An 18,961-nucleotide genomic window follows, 5' to 3' on the forward strand; every position below is an offset into this window, starting at 1 on the left:
AAGGAACCAAATGACTAATTTGTATCAAGTAATTAAATATATGTTTTTATCAAACTTTGAAACATTTAGACATTTTAAATATTACCGTAGCCCCATAATGAAAACATTATGATGTTAAAAACCACTAGTTACTGGAAATCCCAGTGATTTTTGTTTCTTTGCATTTAGCGACAGAAACTACGTGAAATCATCCTGCAGCAGCAGCAGCAAAAGAAGATTGCTAGTCGACAGGAGAAGGGGCCTCAGGATGCACCTGGAGTGCCTGCCCCAGTGCCCCTTCCTCACTGGCAACCAGAGAGTATCAACCAGGCTTTCACTCGGCCTCCACCCCCCTATCCTGGGAACATTCGGTCACCTGTTGTCCCTCCTGTCGGACCTAGATATGCTGTTTTCCCCAAAGATCAGCGTGCGCCCTATCCTCCTGATGTTCCTGGTATAGGGATGAGGCCACATGGATTTAGGTAGTGCTTTTAATTTTCTGCCTGATTTAAATTGCTGTTAGAAGTAACTAGACAAATGGAGTTGGTATTAGCCTGAGCTGTTAACACTTTCTACTTCTTTCTCCCCTTTCACATAAATCAACGTTATTTTCCACAAACGAGAGGTCAGGGACTTTCTCCCTTCTCTAAAAACTCTAAATGGCTTAAGCACAGTCCCTTCATGACTAATATTATCTCTAGGACTTACAGCCATATTGATGTAGCTCATCATAGCAGTCAGTATCCCCCCAAATTGTAGCTGCTACGTGCAGGCAGAACCTTTTTTGATGTGACAAGTGAGGAGACTTGTGCACTCAGCACATTTTTATTCTTTTCATTTCATTTAAGGTGCAAAATATTGGTGGAACAGAGTTCTAAAGAAAGGATGTTTCTCTTTAGGAACTTTTCATGACAAGGTTGGGTTGTAAAGGTAGCAGAAATGAATCATGACCATGTTTCCTTTTTTAAAGTGGCTACTAGGTCTATCTAGACTAACGCCCTAGTTATAATGAGGAAAGGGTTATTTAAGATGTAATTTTTGGGAGAAATGTGATTTAATCTTGTACTATGTCTCTGTGTTGCTTGCTTACCCTTACTTCCCCATTTTTGTCTACCTTTCGTCCTTTTTCCTACAGGAAAAAACTACACTCTCCACAAACATTTTCATTATTATTTCTAAATGGTGATCTCCATATGCTTGGTGGCTGGCTATTCCTGGGTTTACATGATCTGATAGAAAGAGGCATTTATTGTAGGGAGTTTAGCAAACCTTACTGCATATGGGTACTTCAAGTACCTTTTAAGTTGGCAGTGACATTTTGCTAAATCATTGCACGTAGCAATGGTATTCCAAAACTTTCTTTTCTCAACCTAATTCTGAATTCAAGAAAATACTGAAATATTTGCCCCCCTCCCTTTTTTTTAGATTTGGATTTCCAGGAGGGAGTCATGGTACGGTATCCAGTCAGGACCGATTCCTAGTGCCTCCTTCACAAATAGCAGGAGCTGGAGTTCCTCCGCATCTGAGAAGATCAATGTCTGTAGAAATGCCTGGAACTTTAAATAACTCGCAGATGAATAACCCGGTTGGACTTCCTCAGCATTTTCCACCACAGAACCTGCCAGTTCAGCAGCATAATATACTGGGCCAGGCATTTATTGAATTGAGGCACAGGGCCCCAGATGGACGACCACGACTGCCCTTCCCTGCTTCTGGCAATGTTATAGAGCCACCTTCTCATCCCAGACATGGGAACTTCATTCCTCGTCCAGACTTCCCAGGCCCAAGACACGCAGACTCCATGAGACGACCCCCCCAGGGTCTACCTCATCAGCTCCCTGTGCATCCAGATCTGGAGCCAGTGCCTGCACCTCAGCAGGAACAGGGCCACCCTGCCCATCCATCTTCTGTGGTCATGAGACCTCTGGGTCATTCCTTGGGTGGAGGGTATTCTGAGGCTCCCTTGACAGCAACTGTGACAGCTGAAAGAGCATCTGGTAATGTACAGATGGCCAGTCGGTCTTCTGATGGTTTGGAGGAAAAACTTGATTCTGATGACCCTTCTGTGAAAGAACTGGATGTTAAGGACCTTGAGGGGGTTGAAGTCAAAGATTTGGATGATGAAGATCTTGAAAATTTAAATTTAGATCCAGAGGATGGCAAAGGAGATGAATTGGATACTTTAGATAATTTGGAAACTAATGATCCCAACCTGGATGATCTCTTAAGGTCAGGAGAGTTTGATATCATTGCATACACAGATCCAGAACTTGACCTAGGAGATAAGAAGAGTATGTTTAATGAGGAACTAGACCTTAATGTTCCAATTGACGATAAATTAGATAATCAGTGTGTATCTGAACCCAAAAAAAAGGAACAAGAAGACAAAGCTGTGGTTCTTTCTGATAACCATTTGCCACAGAAAAAATCCACTGTTACCAATGAGATAAAAACAGAAGTCCTATCTCCAAATTCTAAAGAGGAAACCAAATGTGAAACTGAGCAAAGCGATGAGGCTAAAGATGCTCTGGTTACTCCCAGCCCCCAAGCTTCTGCTCACACAGACCTGAATGATGGTGAAAAGAATCCTTTGCCATCTTCTGATTCAGATCTACTTGAGAAAAGAAGTAATCAAGAAACTGCTGGCTCCAGTGCAAGTGTTATCCAAGGATCTGCTTCACTGCCTGCCCAAGATGTGGTGAACTCTTGTGACATCACTGGATCAACTCCAGTTCTCTCAAGTTTGCTTGCTAATGAAAAATCTGATAATTTGGACATGACGTCTTTGGGGTCTCCCCCACCAACGCTGCCAGCCTCACCCTCCAGTCGTGTGTCGAGCCTGCCTCCTACTTTAGTGGCACCACCTGGCCCTGTTCTGGATAATGCTGTGAATTCTAATGTGACTGTGGTCTCCAGGGTGAACCATGCTTTTCCTCAGGGGGTACAGGTAAATCCAGGATTTATTCCAGGTCAGTCATCAGTTAACCACAATTTGGGGACAGGAAAACCTGCAAATCAGACTGTGCCTCTCACAAGTCAGTCTGGTCCCAGTGGCATATCAGGACCCCAGCCGCTTATGATTCCTCAAACATTAGCCCAGCAGAATAGAGAGAGGCCCCTCCTCCTTGAAGAGCAGCCCTTGCTTCTACAAGATCTTCTGGATCAGGAGCGGCAAGAACAGCAGCAGCAAAGACAGATGCAAGCCATGATTCGGCAGCGCTCAGAACCATTCTTTCCTAATATTGGTAGGCATTCCCTTGTGTCTTAAAATAGATTCCTGTGGGCATTAGGATGACCTGCAATATGCTTGGAACATTTCATTATTGAAATTACATTCTGAATAGAGCACTGAGAATTTCTCTGTTCCTCCTGAACTTTAAGCAGAAAACAATTACAAGCTTTAGATTCCTTCCAGGTAAATCAAGAGATTGAAAACTTGGGGTTGTGATCCCTGTTCTACCTGTCACCCTATTGCTGCTGTGTATTTTCAATCATGGAATAATGAATTTAAGGAAATTATTATAGAAATAAAGCTTTCTGCTATCCTTTTGCACATAGTAAATTCTTGGTAGTTTTTTCCCATAGCCCTATTTAGCTTATCTCTATTGGTTTACTAATATTAACAACAAAAATAGAGCCATGAAGCCCAAGACATCAGTGCTCCAGAGTGTAATCAGTCCACAGAAGGCACTTGCCTGAGGGTTGCTTCTCCTAAGTGAAGAACATGTGCTGCCAATTTTGTCATGGAGCTCCTTTTCTCCATTTATATACAAAAAGATATTTCTTGGTAGCCTCCCAATACTTTTGAGGGCTGACCTCAAGGAATTTATACATTTTTCTTTTAAAGAGAGAAGACTGATTTATTTCTTAGTATTTAAATATCTGCAGGTTCTTATTCTTGACGCTACAGTGGTAAACCATCCTGACCAGCATTGCAGAAGTTTGGGTGGGAGGGACTTGTATTGCTGTACATTTTTGCTATGCTCTCGCTTAGACTCAATAGACTTCTTTATTTAGTTGTTGCAGGACTGAGTGTTAAAGTGTGCTTCAATTATGGATTACTGAAGTGTAATCAAATTCAGAATAAGGTTGTTAACGATCTCATGATTCCCTCATCTAGTATAAAAACCTGTACTGATTATTAAATAATAATAAGGTGGTATGGAAATCTGTAAATTGCACAGTTTGTTGTACTTACATGTCATTTAATGTACCTTGAGCCAAGTACTATGAAGTAAGTAACTTTTAAAATATATTTTTTTTCTTTAGATTTTGATGCAATTACAGATCCTATAATGAAAGCCAAAATGGTGGCCCTCAAAGGCATAAACAAAGTGATGGCACAGAGCACTCTAGGCATGCCACCAATGGTGATGAGCAGGTAGGTTCAGGTTTGCATCCCATGGGTGTCTGAACTGCATGAGGTTGGTGCTAGTCCTGGAAAGAACATGCGAGACTCGCTCGCTTTCCAGAAATGAACAGTGATTGTGATACTGTGGGATACGGTGAGAAAGAGCTGTACACGTATAAAGAATCTCCATTAATTTTAGGTAGGGTAAACACAAAGTACGGGGCGGGGGTGTTGTTGTTTTGTTTCATTGGCAGTGCTTACTAAAAATTTTTCAGTTAACATAAAAGCTTTGATTAAGGCAATTGTGAATTCAGCTCTAAAATATCGCCAAACTGATTTTGAACCAGAAGAGAAAGTCAAAGAACTGATGAAGATGCTAGGACTTGAAGATTTCATAAGTTTTCATGCACAGCAGTAAAAAAGGAATTATGCATTAAAGGTGGCTCTAAGTGTTGTTAGCGTAATTGTGAAAGTAGAATAAGTACGACTACAAGGCCATATTTTTTATATTTTGATCATGAACCACTGTCAGAATTACGTGGCTTTTTGTTGTAGTTTTTTGAAAATGCAGGTTCTTTGTTCAACTGCAGACCTACTGAGTGAGAACATCTAGGGATGGTACTGCATATTTCCATTTCCAGTGAACACTGTGAATTGTTGTTTGAGAACCTGTCAGTACAGCAAGCAGAGAGGCTCAGTTTAGCCTAATAATCTTGTTGAAAACATTTTTATTAAAGGGGATATAATTATCGAATCGAATATAAAATTGCATAAATTTAAGAAAAAGATGATACTTCAGAGAAATTTGAATCCTTAAGAATATAGTTTTTGGGGCTGGGGATATAGCTCACTTGGTAGAGTGCTTGCTTCACATATACAAGGCCCTAGGTTTAATCCCCAGCACCCCCATCCCCAAAAAATAAATATATAAATACACACACACACACACACACACACACACACACACACCCACCCCTGTGGATACTCTGGACATGATTAACATTCTTGGGATCAAAGTAAAGGTGGTGGTACCTAGTGACTTTCAATGCTGAGCAGTGTTGATTAGCACTGTTCCTCCATCACTAGGGTTCTTAACCTTTTTGTCTTGAGACTACTTGGCATTCTAGTGAAACCTTTGGATTTCTTCTCAGAACATTTTAAATGTAAGCCTCAGAGTCAGAAGTCTTCCAGCATCTGATGCCCAGTCAGTATCATCTTTCTACCAGTTAAGCATGTGCTTGTGTGCTCAATGTTTAGTCACTGTTCTCTTGAGTGCTTCACAGAAATGGACATGATGGACCCTTTGAGAGTAGTATGGTAGTTCCATAAGGATGCAGATACCTAAGTCTGGATTGAGTATCATTTTAGACAAAGCTGTAGTCACAGAAGGGATGGTGAGTGATTCACAGCCCTGAGTCAGAAATCAAAAATGCACATTCTAAACTTCAGTACTACCTAAATGCCACAGTGTTTGGAGTGTGTTTTGAAATGTGTTTGTGCTATGTGTGTATCTTGATATGTTAAAGCACTCAGTAACTCTGGAGGAAATGTTTTCATATAGGCCGTATGTTTCTGTGGAAGGCTTATCAGTCTAATTTGAGTAAGGGACATTTCACTGTATTGGTCAGTCACCAATTGTTAAACGGCTTTTTCAGTAGATACAGAAATATATATCTACTGAAAATATATGAACCTTTGAGTAAAATTTTTTGTTTTAGGATATAAATAGATAAGCTGCTAATTAATTTTTAATAAAAATTAGAAAAGGAAAAAATGTCCTTAGTTTATGTAATAAAGCTGAATCTTTGCTCTATTTTTATGCCTAAAGGCTTGAATTCAATTCATATTAGAGTCACATAACAGAATCCAGCCTCTGGAATTAGTTTAGCTGGCTTTTCTCCACAGCCTCCCTGAAACTATCCCCAGATGCTGTTAGAGTAACAATCACCCAGGTTCACAGATGGTGAAGTGGAGAAGGTTCTGCTGGATGCACAGAAAATGGAGCTTATGAGGCCTCTCAACAGGGACACATTGCCACAATTCTTCCTTCCCTGGAGAAGAACATTCTTGGGCACCTAAAACAAGTTTTAGTTTGAGACGCTCACCGTTTGACACATAGTGGGTTTTTTTTCTTACAGGTTCCCCTTCATGGGCCCACCAGTGGCTGGAGCACAGGGCAGTGAAGGACAGAACGTGGTTCCTCAGGCTGTTGCTCAGGTAACCCTGCTCATGTGTCACTCTGGAGGGCACACTGTCCTGTTTCCCACCAAACCCATCTCACAGTAAGGCCACTCCACACAGAAGGGTAGCCTAGGGCCCTGCCTGTTTGTACCGTCAATGCAGCAGAAATGGAGGGGTTAAACTGCTTTTAGAACAGAAAACAAGTTGAGGTTAAAAACATTGAATGTAATTTCTGGAAAGGACCTACACTTAAGGGTTAAAAGTCACCTGGCAGGAAACCAAATGACTAGGGCATCTGGTTTTACATACATACATGCATACATTTATTGCCCCCGGAAGACGAACTTTGGAATGAATCTATTATGTTTAGAATGTAAAACAGTAGCAACAAAAGAGCAGAATCATTCTGTTTTGACATGGGTGGTTGTGTTTCATATCTTCCTTAGCATGACTTAGTTCTGAGGATATGCTCTGTTTAAAATAAGCTTGAAGCGTGAATCTTTATTTTGTATTCTTGCTGTTAGGTAGTTTCTGGAGAAATGGAATTCCTCCTTTCATGTGGTATTTCTACAGTGTTTTTTTGTTTGTTTGTTTTTTGTTTTTTGTTAAATGTGTCTACCTGGAAAACAAGAGCTACCTACTGTATGTCCTTTTGGAATTTTTCGTTTTACTCTGCCAGTTACACTTATTTATGCTGTTGATTATATCTTTTTTCCTTATTAAAAGGAGACACCATTTGATACATTGGAAATAGCATAGATTAAATTTTTAAAAACCAACTCTGAATTTACTCTGCAACTTGGGGCAAGTTTTTTAATCTCTCTTCTGCTCTGTCAAATGTCATGCCAACCTCATTGCAGTGTTATAAAGATTGCACTTTGTGCATTGTGGCTGCTTAGTATCACTTACAATTGTGACTATTTGTACAGTTTGTGTCTAGCAGAACTTGTGACAATCATGTAAACAGTTTTTCAAAATCCATTTTATTAATCAGGTGGTTGCCTAGGAATTATTAGAATAACACCTTCAAAGAAACAAGATATTTATTTATAAAATAAGACATTTCTATTAGTGAATTTCTCTTTTACTATTTGTATGTAAGAACATTAGTTCTTATAAATAACTGTGCTATGGACTGGTGTTTAAAAATGTGGAACGTGTGTTTATCAATTCAATGATAGAAGAAATTAAGTAGACTTAATTAAGAAGTGAGGTTTTCTATGGATCTCTAGTCTAGTACTAGCAGTATTGGATTTATGCTAGTATTATATTTCTTACATAATTGTTTATCTCAAACATAATTATTTTTATCTGAAATCATGCAAATATAATAGTACAGAGACATAAAATAAAATTTCATAATTTAGATCATCACCCCACTAATTTTTCTTAATTTTTATAAAAATCAAAACTAAAGATATTTTAGAAAATTAAAGGGTTTATTTATTTTTTCTATTTTTCTTTTTTCTTTCTTTCTTTCTTTCTTTTTTTTTCCTTCTTTTTATAAAGTTTTTTCTTTTCCCTTTATCTGAAGTGTGGAATTAAACATATTTGTAAATTTTACTTATTTTAGGATGGCAGTATAACACATCAGATTTCTAGGCCTAATCCTCCAAATTTTGGTCCAGGCTTTGTCAGTAAGTATAAATCTAATAAGTCACATGTTTTCTGGGGTTGCTTGTTTGACTGTGTTTGTGCTGTTTTGAGCAGTTGGAGTTAGTTTAGGAGTGCTGCCTTTACCTGAGGGTTCTCCTTTTTTAACAGGCATCCCTCCCTGTTAGGGTTGTCTTCTGCAAGGCATGTATTTTCGTTGCTTTTTTTCACCGTGCATGAAGAATTAGAAATACGTATTTTAATACAGAAAAGTCATCTTCCCCATTCTCTTCAAAACTGTTGTTGCTGTTTTTGTTTGTAGATTGGGCACTTTACAGTCTGTAGAATTAGAACACCATTTGCTCTCATGACAGTCTACCTAAGTGACAGGGATGCTAACTGGGAAAGACAAAGGGCGTATGCTCAGAGAGAAGCTAGTTTGCAGCATGGTGTGAAGGTCAAGTAAGCAGGATGCCCCTGAGTCCTTTCTAGTTTACCTCAGGGGTCCCAAGGTGGTTCAGGATAGTATTTAAAAGTTCTGCCCAAACTGAACCTTTTGAAATCTTCAGACTGTTTAGCTAACTTTTTTCACCATTATCTTTCATTTTGCTCACCTCTGCTCTCCTGGTTCCAGAAACCAGAAAGGCTTTCCTTGCGGTAGGTCTCATTCTACCAGAAGCAGAACTTCTGAAACCTTGTGAAAAAGCCTGTTCTTGAAAAATGCCCTTCAAATTTTATAGACTAGATTTTAAGTTCATACATGTGCTGGAACTTCTGGGTTTAGGAACAAACCCAAAGTTTGACCTTTTGGAATTCCCCTGCACTAATTATGATTATAATTTGAATACATATTTGCATTAAAAACAACTACTGTAACCAACTGGCTTTTTCTGGCTTTATTGGGCCCATTGGCTTTGGTTGGATTCTTAATGTATGATGATATTGTTATCATTGATGTTATTTTCAGATGTCCTTCTAGGATTGTATTTCTTTCTTTGTCTTGCTGTGAGTCAAAGAGGTATACTCACAATTTTTCACTACATGAGATGACCCCCTACACTTTTTTTGGGGGGGGTGGGGTGGGGTTGGCATCAATGGAGTAAAGTGCCCTTAGAAAGTAAGGAGGGGAGTGTTGGTGCAAGAGGAAGAGAAGTGACTGTCTGGGGAGTTATAGCCGCAATCCTAGGAGTAGAAAAGATTTTACTTGCTTAACTGTTCCCTCCCCTTATTTATAGAGATGTAAGTTACAAAATCAATAAAACAAATTACCAGTGTTTTCAATTTATGGATGTCCTTTATAAAAAGTAGGTTTCACATTGGTCCTTCACATTGGATCCAATATTATGAATCCCCCTGCCACCCCGGTTTTGTGTATTTTTTTCACTAGTAAGAAAGAGGGCAAGCTTTATAAATTAAGGGAAATTCAATGGGAAATGATTACCTGGTCCATTCTCTGGACCTTAATAGAACAGACTTACTTTGTCTCTTCAAAAATTGGTAAAGTTGAATTCATAAACATATAACTTATTGTTTGACTTTTGGGTTAGATCATTTGATAGTCTTATAGGTAGAAAGCATTTCATTTCTATGATTGTGTTTTGTAGTATTTATAAGTATTAACCAGTGTCCTAAGTATGTATTTTCTGGTTTCCTTCATTAAATGTTTTTCTAAACTCTTCTACTTTATAATTACATAATAGTCTAATATTTAGAATCTTGTTTTCAAATTTTCTATTAAATGATCATGATGAAACTGTATTTCCTTACAGAATAGATTTGTGTAACTCTTAATGATAATCTCGGGCCCTTTAGAAAATAAACACAGATGAATTTTTTATTTTTCCCTCAGACGACTCACAACGTAAACAGTATGAAGAATGGCTTCAGGAGACCCAGCAGCTTCTTCAGATGCAGCAGAAGTATCTTGAAGAACAAATTGGTGCACATAGAAAATCTAAGAAGGCCCTTTCAGCTAAACAGCGCACTGCCAAGAAGGCAGGGCGAGAATTCCCAGAAGAGGATGCAGAGCAGCTCAAGCACGTTACTGAGCAGCAAAGCATGGTTCAGAAGCAGCTGGAGCAGGTAACAGATAGGCAGCACCAGAGTGATATGTGATGTGTGGCTCACTGGGAGCGCGGGGTCCTGGTTGGTATTAAATGTCATGTGTAAGTAAATTGCCTGGGCACTGCTTATTAACCACAGCCATACCAGCCCCAGTCCTCTCCTGAGAGTGGCCATCCGAGCACATAGGTACTAACTGCCATGGAGAGATCAGTTTTCATAGTTCTGATTTAGAAGAACTATTTTTATATTTTTAGCAACCCTAGGATCTTCAAAGAAATTCCATTATTTCCTCTGCACTAAGAAATCACTCTACGCTCCTGTGTCATCTAAGAGTCTTTGGTGTGTGTGTGTTTGGTGGGGTTGTTAGTGGATATTTAACTCAAGGGTGCTTTACTACTAAGCTATACCTGCAGCCCTTCTTTATTTTTATTTTGAGACAGGTTCATGATAAGTTGCTGAGGCTGGCCTTGAACTTGGGATCCTCCTGCCCTGACTTCTCAGTTTCTGGGATCACAAGCTATGCTCTATTCCTGGCTACAGCATGTGACTTTTTTGAGAACATGGTTCACAGGGAGATTCTAGATGGAAATAGAATTAGGGATGAGAAGTATGCTTTCTGTAGGCGTTGACCTTTTTTAACTACCTTGGGTTCCTTGGTTTCCAGTGGAATTTCAGATACAACATTTGAATCATTCTGGTGGTTCTTAGGCTTTTTAAATTATTTTTTTCTTAGTGTTTTGGTTTTAAAATACATTGGTATATCTTATGTAAATGACTCAGTTTTGAAAAATGAATCATTTTTGCTGTTATCTTGCACTATACACCAGAAATTTCTTAAGATGTTAAAACTAAATAATTATACTGAAAAGGAAAATTCTCTTTAAAACAAAGTATTCACAGTGATTTTAGAGCACACACCTAGGTATTTACCCAAGCCCCCGCCCCCCCCCCCCAAAAAAAAAAACTACCCTTAGGTTTGCGCAAAAACCTCTACATGAATATTTATATTCATTGAAAACTGGAATGATTGGCTGGTCACATTGATACCTGTTTAGCTCCCACCACTCAGGTGGCTGAGGTAGGAGCATCTCTTGAGCCTATGAGTTCAAGACCAGTGTGGGTGGGCAACATAGAAAGACCCACATCTCAAAAAAATGACCCCCCACCCCAAAGATGAAAGGTTAAAGTGTGGTACCCCATACAGTGGAATACCACACAATGATAACAGTTGAGCTTCTGATAGATGCAGTCAACTTGAATCTCAAGAGCATTATGCTGAGGAAATCCCAAAAGGTTTATGTACTGGTTCTAATTGCATTACTTTCTTGAAATTATAGAATTATAAAAATGAATAATAGCTGAACGATGGCCATGGGTGATGGATGGAAGAGTATATGATATAAATAAGTGGCATAATGGAGTTTTCAGGAGTCATGAATTGCATCTCCGTCTTGATTGTGATGATGGTGATGTTAATTCCATATATGCTAAAGTTCTTAGATTTATACACCAAAGATTAAACTCTGCCTCTAATTTGTCAATCATAATGTTTACATTACAATTTTAAAGAAAGCCAGGTGTGTTAGTGTAGAAGGGGGCAGAATATACTGACTCAGTAGAGTTGGGATGCTGCTATGTTAGGAGCACTTGGGAAATACCCTGGTATCTCATCACTCATCTCAGCCCTGTTTTCTACTTCTGGAAATAATACTGGCCCATTTTCCTGATGAGAACTGCTGTGTCAGTCCAGTTTCCGGTGATGTGTTGCAGGTAGCTAACTATTTGATTATGGCTTTGGACTCCAGTCTCCCCTGCAAGCCATAGCTACCAAAATAATATAACAGTGGCAGGTGATTATAATATTGCTATAGTTTAAAACTAGAACCATTATAAAATGAGAAGCTTCTTTTCTTTTTACATTTTAAACTTAAATATTTAGTGTGGGTAAATGTTCTTTTAAAAGTAGATAATTTCATAATTAAGTATATTTAGCACTTTTACTGACTTTGCTGTATCTGTATGAGATGTTTTTGTCAAGGGCCTAGTTTTTGCACATATCCCCATAGATCAGATCCTCTATAGAAGCTAATACTGCACTTAATTTGAAAAGTGAGACACATTGTTACAACATAGTTGCCTATGATCCAGCCTGGTCTCAGAAACAAATGTAACAAAGGTGGTTGATAGTAAAGTTTTTAAAAGTAGTCAGAAATGCCAGAGGAAAGACATGTGTTTATGTGCATAGAAATCATCCTAGGGTAGATGCTGTTTCATGTGCTATGTACCTCACTGCCATCAGTGCAGTGCAGTGCCTCAGTTCTCACTGGTAAACTGGGTAGAAAAGACAAGGACAAGAAATGAGAAGTCACACAGCTACTAGAGAAAAGACCAAACACCCTTACTTATAGAAGACGTTGGTCTGGCTGGGAAACATAAGAAATTGAAAGTTGAAAAACTACTGTTAGGAGCACTTGGGAAGCACCCTGGCATCTCATCATGTTCGGCCTTGTTCAGTATATCAGTATAATATTTATTGAAAATCAAGTGATTTTGAAAGATACATAACAATATTTTGCATTCCTTCTTTCCCTAACTTCCTCATGGCAAGGTCCACAGAAAGATGGACTACTATTTGACTGATATTTTGTCCTAGCACTTGGCGCATTGAGGCACAAACATTTTTGGAATGATTGAGTTGACATTAGTCATTACTTAGAGCCTGATTAGAAACAACTGACAATATTATCTCAGAGCTTGTATAGGTTTCAAAAATTATGATTTTGAGTATGGTATCCATCAAATACAAAGAATGTTATAAATCTAGTTTTTGGATAGGGTATTGTTTGGAGGTTTTTTTTTAAATTTTGTTTTATGTACAAGGAGCTAGCATGGTCTCTTTCATTGAGTGGCTGCCTTGAGCAGTCCACTCAAGGAAGATCACTTAGTCCAACTTAACGAAGCCTGTGCCCTTCACGTACAGACAGGAACATTGGTGCACAGGTTGAGGCTGCATTTCTGGTGAGCAAACATGGCAATTGCAAGAACCCTGTCTGAATTTTCATAGGTGGCTATAATAGATGTATTGATGACCTATTTGGCATTCAAGGGTCGAGGTAAAAGGAGAGAGCTAGGGCATGCCTACAGTTTTCCTACATCTCAGGGAGGAGCATGGCATACATGCTAGTAGTTCATTTTGTTTAAAATGTACTATTTTGCATATTTAAGAAGCAAAATTTTAATGTTTAAAAAGTTAAAATTCGAGGTGCTGGGGTTGTGGCTCAGTGGTAGAGCACTCGCCTAGCACATGAAAGGCACTGAGTTTGATCCTCAGCACCACATAAAAATAAATAAAATAAAAGTATCATGTCCAACTACAACTAAAAAAATGTTTTAAAAATTTAAATTCGAGTTAAATCTCAGTTATTCTGACCTTATATATTTGTGTAATTTCTAAGGCCTTATAAATTAGCTGCTTCCTGTATAACTGTGTGCATTGTTTTATCTTTTCAATGGGTAGTTTAAATGATATATAACTTACTTAATACTTATTTCAGATTCGTAAACAACAGAAAGAGCATGCTGAGTTGATTGAAGATTATCGGATCAAACAGCAGCAGCAGCAGCAGTGTGCACTGGGACCCCCCATCCTAATGCCTGGTGTCCAGCCCCAACCACCTCTGGTTCCAGGTGCCACTCCACCCACCATGAGCCAACCTAACTTCCCCATAGTGCCGCAGCAGCTGCAGCACCAGCAGCACACAGCGGTCATCCCTGGCCACGCTAGCCCTGCTCGAATGCCCAGTCTACCTGGCTGGCAACCTATCAATGTTCCTGCTCACCTGCCCCTCAATCCTCCTCGGATTCAGCCCCCAATTGCCCAAATACCAATGAAAACTTGCACATCAGCCCCAGGTACAGTGTCCAATGCAAACCCACAGAGTGGGCCACCACCACGAGTCGAATTTGATGATAACAACCCTTTCAGTGAAAGTTTTCAAGAACGGGAGCGGAAGGAACGTTTACGAGAACAGCAGGAAAGACAAAGAATCCAGCTGATGCAAGAAGTAGACAGACAGAGAGCTTTGCAGCAGAGGATGGAAATGGAGCAGCATGGCCTGATGGGCTCTGAGCTGGCCTGCAGGACATCTGTGAACCAGGTTCCATTCTATGGTTCTGACCGTCCTTGCGATTTTATGCAGCCTCCACGACCCCTTCAGCAGTCTCCACAACACCAACAGCAGATGGGGCAGGTTTTACAGCAGCAGAATGTACAACACAGATCTGTTAACTCACCCCCCACCCAAAATTTTACTCAAACCAATGAACGAAGACAGGTGGTACCTCCCTCATTTGTTCCTGATTCACCGTCTGTTCCTAGTGGAAGCCCCAGCTTCCATTCTGTTAAGCAGGGTCATGGAAGTCTTTCTGGAACCACCTTCCAGCAGTCCCCATTGAGGCCCCCATTCACCCCTGCTTTACCAGTAACACCTCCAGTAGCAAACAGCGGCCTCCCCTGTGGCCCAGACCCTACCATAACCCATGGACAGAGTTATCCGGGATCAACTCAGTCTCTCATTCAGTTGTACTCTGATATAATCCCAGAAGAAAAAGGGAAGAAGCGCAGAACAAGGAAGAAGAAGAAAGACGATGATGCAGAATCCACCAAAGCACCATCAACTCCTCACTCAGATACAACTGCTCCCCCAACACCAGGCATCTCAGAAACTGCCTCCACTCCCTCGGCAAGCACACCTGGTGAGCGTCCTCAGCAGGGAGAGGAGACAGGGCAACCAGGTGGCCCTTCACCTGGCAGTGTGGCAGCAGCCCAGCCATGTGCAGAGTTGGAAAACAGACTTCCCAGTAGTGATTTCTCACAAGGAGCTCCAAACCCACAGACTTATGCAAATTCGGAGATGGATGAGCTCTCCATAGAAACCCCTGCCAAAAGTGAAGAAGTGAAACTGGAAAAAGCTGAATCAGAGCCATGCCCGGGTCAAGAGGACACTAAATTGGAGGAGCAAACTGGTAGTAAGGAAGCAGACACTGCAGCTGGTCCTGTCTCCTTGGTGCAGAGTCCTCCCCATTTGGCTGGAGTCCATGTTACCAAAGGAGAGTCAGGGAATGAACTTCTAAAACACTTGTTGAAAAATAAAAAATCTTCTTCCCTTTTAAGTCAGAGATCAGAGAGCAGTTTCTGTTCAGAAGACAGCAGTGCAAAGGATAACAAACTGGTAGACACACAGAACCCAGTGGAAGGATTGGTAAGTGTGAATCATGAAAACTACTACTTTTTTTGTTTTGTTTTGTTTTAAATTATACCTATCCCAGATTCCAATGGCTTATCATTTTCAATATGGTTCTGCAACCTTTTAACTCTAAAGACCCACTGTATATTTTGTTGTTTCTATCTCCATGGAATCTGTGTTTTTACTTAACCTATAAACAATAATAAGTAATATTTTGTTTACTTTTTTTTTTTTTTTTAAAAAGACATGGCTTGCAGTTTCATGCATAACATGTCTTTCTGCTGGTTACCACACTGAGCTGATCTAACTAAAGAAAGAAGATAAATGTGCCTGTATTTTAAATAAGCATGTAATTTCCATTAAACTCTGTAAAATGTGGAAGATGGCCCTGGTAACACTGTTAATGTCCTCAAATGCTCAGGGATCACCCACTCTGGAAACCATGTTGTCATCACTAATTAATATTGTACAACTATAATCTTACATGTCAACAGTGTTTCATTGTGGTTTTCTCACTATCAGTATTCTACTTATTTGAAGTTATCAACATTGGATTTGCTTTTGTTTTTCATTTGAAGGAAGAGCTTAATTGCAAATATGACATCAAGCTCTGCAACTGGTTTTTTTCACCTTTGAGAATAATGCCTGAAAAAGAGGGAATGATATTTTCAGAAAACAGTCAAAACCTTGGGCACCACTATATGTCTTCCCTCCCTAGATTTTGGTACTGTGTTAGGAATAAGATCCATAGATTTGAACAGGTTGGGCATAAACTAAGACTCAAACGTGTTGATAGTTCACTTACTTTTAACTTTCCAATTACATTAGCAAACTTTGGGGGCTCAAATGCAAGGTGATTTTGGATGTGGCAACAACCAGTTGCCAAAAACAGATGGAGGAAGTGAAATCAAGAAACAGCGAAGCAAACGGACTCAGAGGACTGGGGAGAAGGCGGCACCTCGCTCAAAGAAAAGGAAAAAGGATGAAGAGGAGAAGCAGACCATGTACTCCAACTCTGACTCCTTCACCCATCTGAAACAGGTGAGTCTTTCAGAGCAGCCACCTTAAAACTTGCAGGAAGTGAGAGCGCAAGTGCTTTTCAGCCTGTGAAATCCAGCTTTCTCTTTATTTTGATGATTTCCAAATTAGAGATTTCCAAAGTAGAGAGCTACAAGGATAAAGGACACCTGGACTAGAAACCCAGTAGATTTCCTCTTTCCAAGCAATATTGTACCTTATCGTCTTGGCCCCTGAAATTCATAGCACAGTAGACAGATCAGTTAAGCGATGGTCAGGAGCAGCCTTGGCACCAGGAAAAACTATTCTTACTTCTTGTGACTGCAGCCACAGGACACTGCTCATCTAAACTCTACTTTTCCGCATCTATGGTGGTTACAGAGCAGGGAGATGGCTCCTGACTGCTGCTGGTGGTGCCTAGCCTCAGCTCAGGCCTGATTTCTTGCCGAGCAAAGGGGAGGAACCTGTATTTCTTGAGACACCTTGGTAACATCCTTTTAGGACAGATGGGAACAGAGCTTATTTTGGAGCTCATTATTTCTCTCTCCAACATTTTGATACTTCAAAATTTTAAGTCTCATTTTTCTCACGTCTTATTTGCCTAAATTGCTTCGGGTCTTAGGAAGTTGAGGAACACTCAGTTTTGCTTATCGTGTACATTACTCTTAAATGTGTTTTTTAATAGCAGCTCTCTCTGCTCCCTCTAATGGAACCGATCATTGGAGTGAACTTTGCGCACTTTCTTCCTTATGGCAGTGGCCAATTTAATAGTGGGAATCGACTTCTAGGAACTTTTGGCAGTGCCACCCTTGAAGGGGTTTCGGACTACTATTCTCAGTTGATCTACAAGGTATGTTTCTTCACCAATGTTGCCTTGCTTCATCTTTGGATGCCTTATCACAGTTGGTGGAGTGTGTCTTGGTTTTGCACCTAGTTTACACCTAAGCTTCCAGGTATCCCAAAAACTTAAAACAGCCAACAGATAAAAATTTTACCTGGTGAGGTAGTTCTCACACGAATACTTGAAAGTTTCTCCAGGGCTCACTGCCTCCTGTACCTTCCCATAAGAGTCCTCTGAATCCCCTGAAGTTAGAGCTCTTGGAGCTAACTCCTTGGTCTTCTTTAGGGCCAGCTTTGAATGAACCCGATTCCTTCCCACCCCCAGGCCCCCAAAAAAGATATTTTCTGTAGGTAAGAATACAAATTTTAAAAGTTTCCATGGTAAGGGAAATACAGGTTCCTTATAACCTTTATTATTTTATAAAATGAATTCAAATTCCTAGTAAATACTGGGATTTTTAAAAAGTGGTTAAGGTCAGGTTTGGTGGTACACACCTGCAATGCCAGCAACTCAGGAGGCTGAGGAGGGAGAATCACAAATTCAAGGCCAGCCTCAGCAGCTTAGTGAGACCCTAAGCACTTAGTGAGGCCCTGTCTCAAAAATAAAAAGGATTGGGGTTATAGCTCAGTGGTAAAGCACCTATGGTTTCAATCCCTAGTACTTAATAAAAGGGAAAAAAAAAAAAAGGTTAGCCTTTTACCTTGAAAAATGAAATAATTAAAAAGTTCTAAATACGTTTTATCTGATAATTTTGACACTAGTTGCTAGGTATTAAAATACTATAGAACCAAATCAGTTTATCTTTTGGTATTACTTTTCTAAAAGTTTCATAATGGCATCTCACACACACCTTCAATTCACATCTGACTTATTTAAAAAGATCATTTTTGCAAAATGTTTGAGAGTATTTTCCTGTCTTCTCTTCTGACTTTAATATTTGAAAACTTCTCTCATGCTCCCTCTTCTGTCCATGTGGGCTGTTCTTCAGTTACAAACCCTCTCAATGCAAGATGTTTATCACCATTACTTCATGAACTTAATGAAATCCCATATCTTTGCAAGATTTATAATTCCACTCTACTTTTGATTTGCATAGCATTATGGTAGATTCCAACGTTCCTTGAGATGATAAACAATAAGTGGCAAGTTGGTGGAAAATATTAAAGTGGGAAAGATGTTTGAAAAGGAACCTGTTAATATATTTGGTCCTTATAGCACTTTGTTACTCCTTTTGCCTTTTTTTACGAGATCTTGAACAATCAGATCTTAAGTTGCAATTAAAGTTTAGGATTACAAATTCTTCAGTTTTTCATAGAACTAGGGCATATCTTTATGAGAATTTAATAAAATAAATTTTTAGAACTTATTACAATTTATTAGAGTTTTAAAGCTGTCTTTTACTAATTGTTATAACCATGAAATCTGAAAAGGAGTAGCATATAATAGTCTTAGACCTAATGGAAATTTGTTTCTTCATTGCAAAGCTAAGTACTCAAGCTCCAGGTCCAATAAGCAAATGGATCATAATGTATCCACAAAATCATAAGTAGTAGTTCTGCAAAACCCCTTCTAGCTTTATATGTATATTTTTCTTCCTGCATTTGGAAATGAAGATGCAACTTGAGTACATTTTTGTAGCCTTGCTTCTATTTGCTAAAAATTCACAGAACTAGGTATTAGCAAGCTCGT

The 18,961-nt window shown here is 39.5% G+C and overlaps 1 protein-coding gene across 15 annotated transcripts in view; it reads left to right on the forward strand.

The window, feature by feature from the left end:
- Window positions 1-18,961, forward strand: part of Kmt2c (lysine methyltransferase 2C) — a 266,290-nt gene that overhangs the window by 227,682 nt on the left and 19,647 nt on the right. For 11 of the 15 annotated variants that reach the window (XM_076831496.2, XM_076831532.2, XM_076831540.2 and 8 more), the window contains 9 exons: window positions 169-461; window positions 1,405-3,224; window positions 4,249-4,360; window positions 6,469-6,547; window positions 8,085-8,148; window positions 9,954-10,186; window positions 13,723-15,429; window positions 16,243-16,455; window positions 17,117-17,281. In XM_076831496.2, the coding sequence (XP_076687611.2) occupies window positions 169-461; window positions 1,405-3,224; window positions 4,249-4,360; window positions 6,469-6,547; window positions 8,085-8,148; window positions 9,954-10,186; window positions 13,723-15,429; window positions 16,243-16,455; window positions 17,117-17,281 (4,686 nt within the window). The remainder of the gene's footprint in view (window positions 1-168; window positions 462-1,404; window positions 3,225-4,248; window positions 4,361-6,468; window positions 6,548-8,084; window positions 8,149-9,953; window positions 10,187-13,722; window positions 15,430-16,242; window positions 16,456-17,116; window positions 17,282-18,961) is intronic. The other 4 variants (XM_076831582.2, XM_076831590.2, XM_076831598.2 and 1 more) reach the window with 2 other exon arrangements.

This window comes from Callospermophilus lateralis, chromosome 1, assembly GCF_048772815.1.
Source record: "Callospermophilus lateralis isolate mCalLat2 chromosome 1, mCalLat2.hap1, whole genome shotgun sequence".
Taxonomy (NCBI): domain Eukaryota; kingdom Metazoa; phylum Chordata; class Mammalia; order Rodentia; family Sciuridae; genus Callospermophilus; species Callospermophilus lateralis.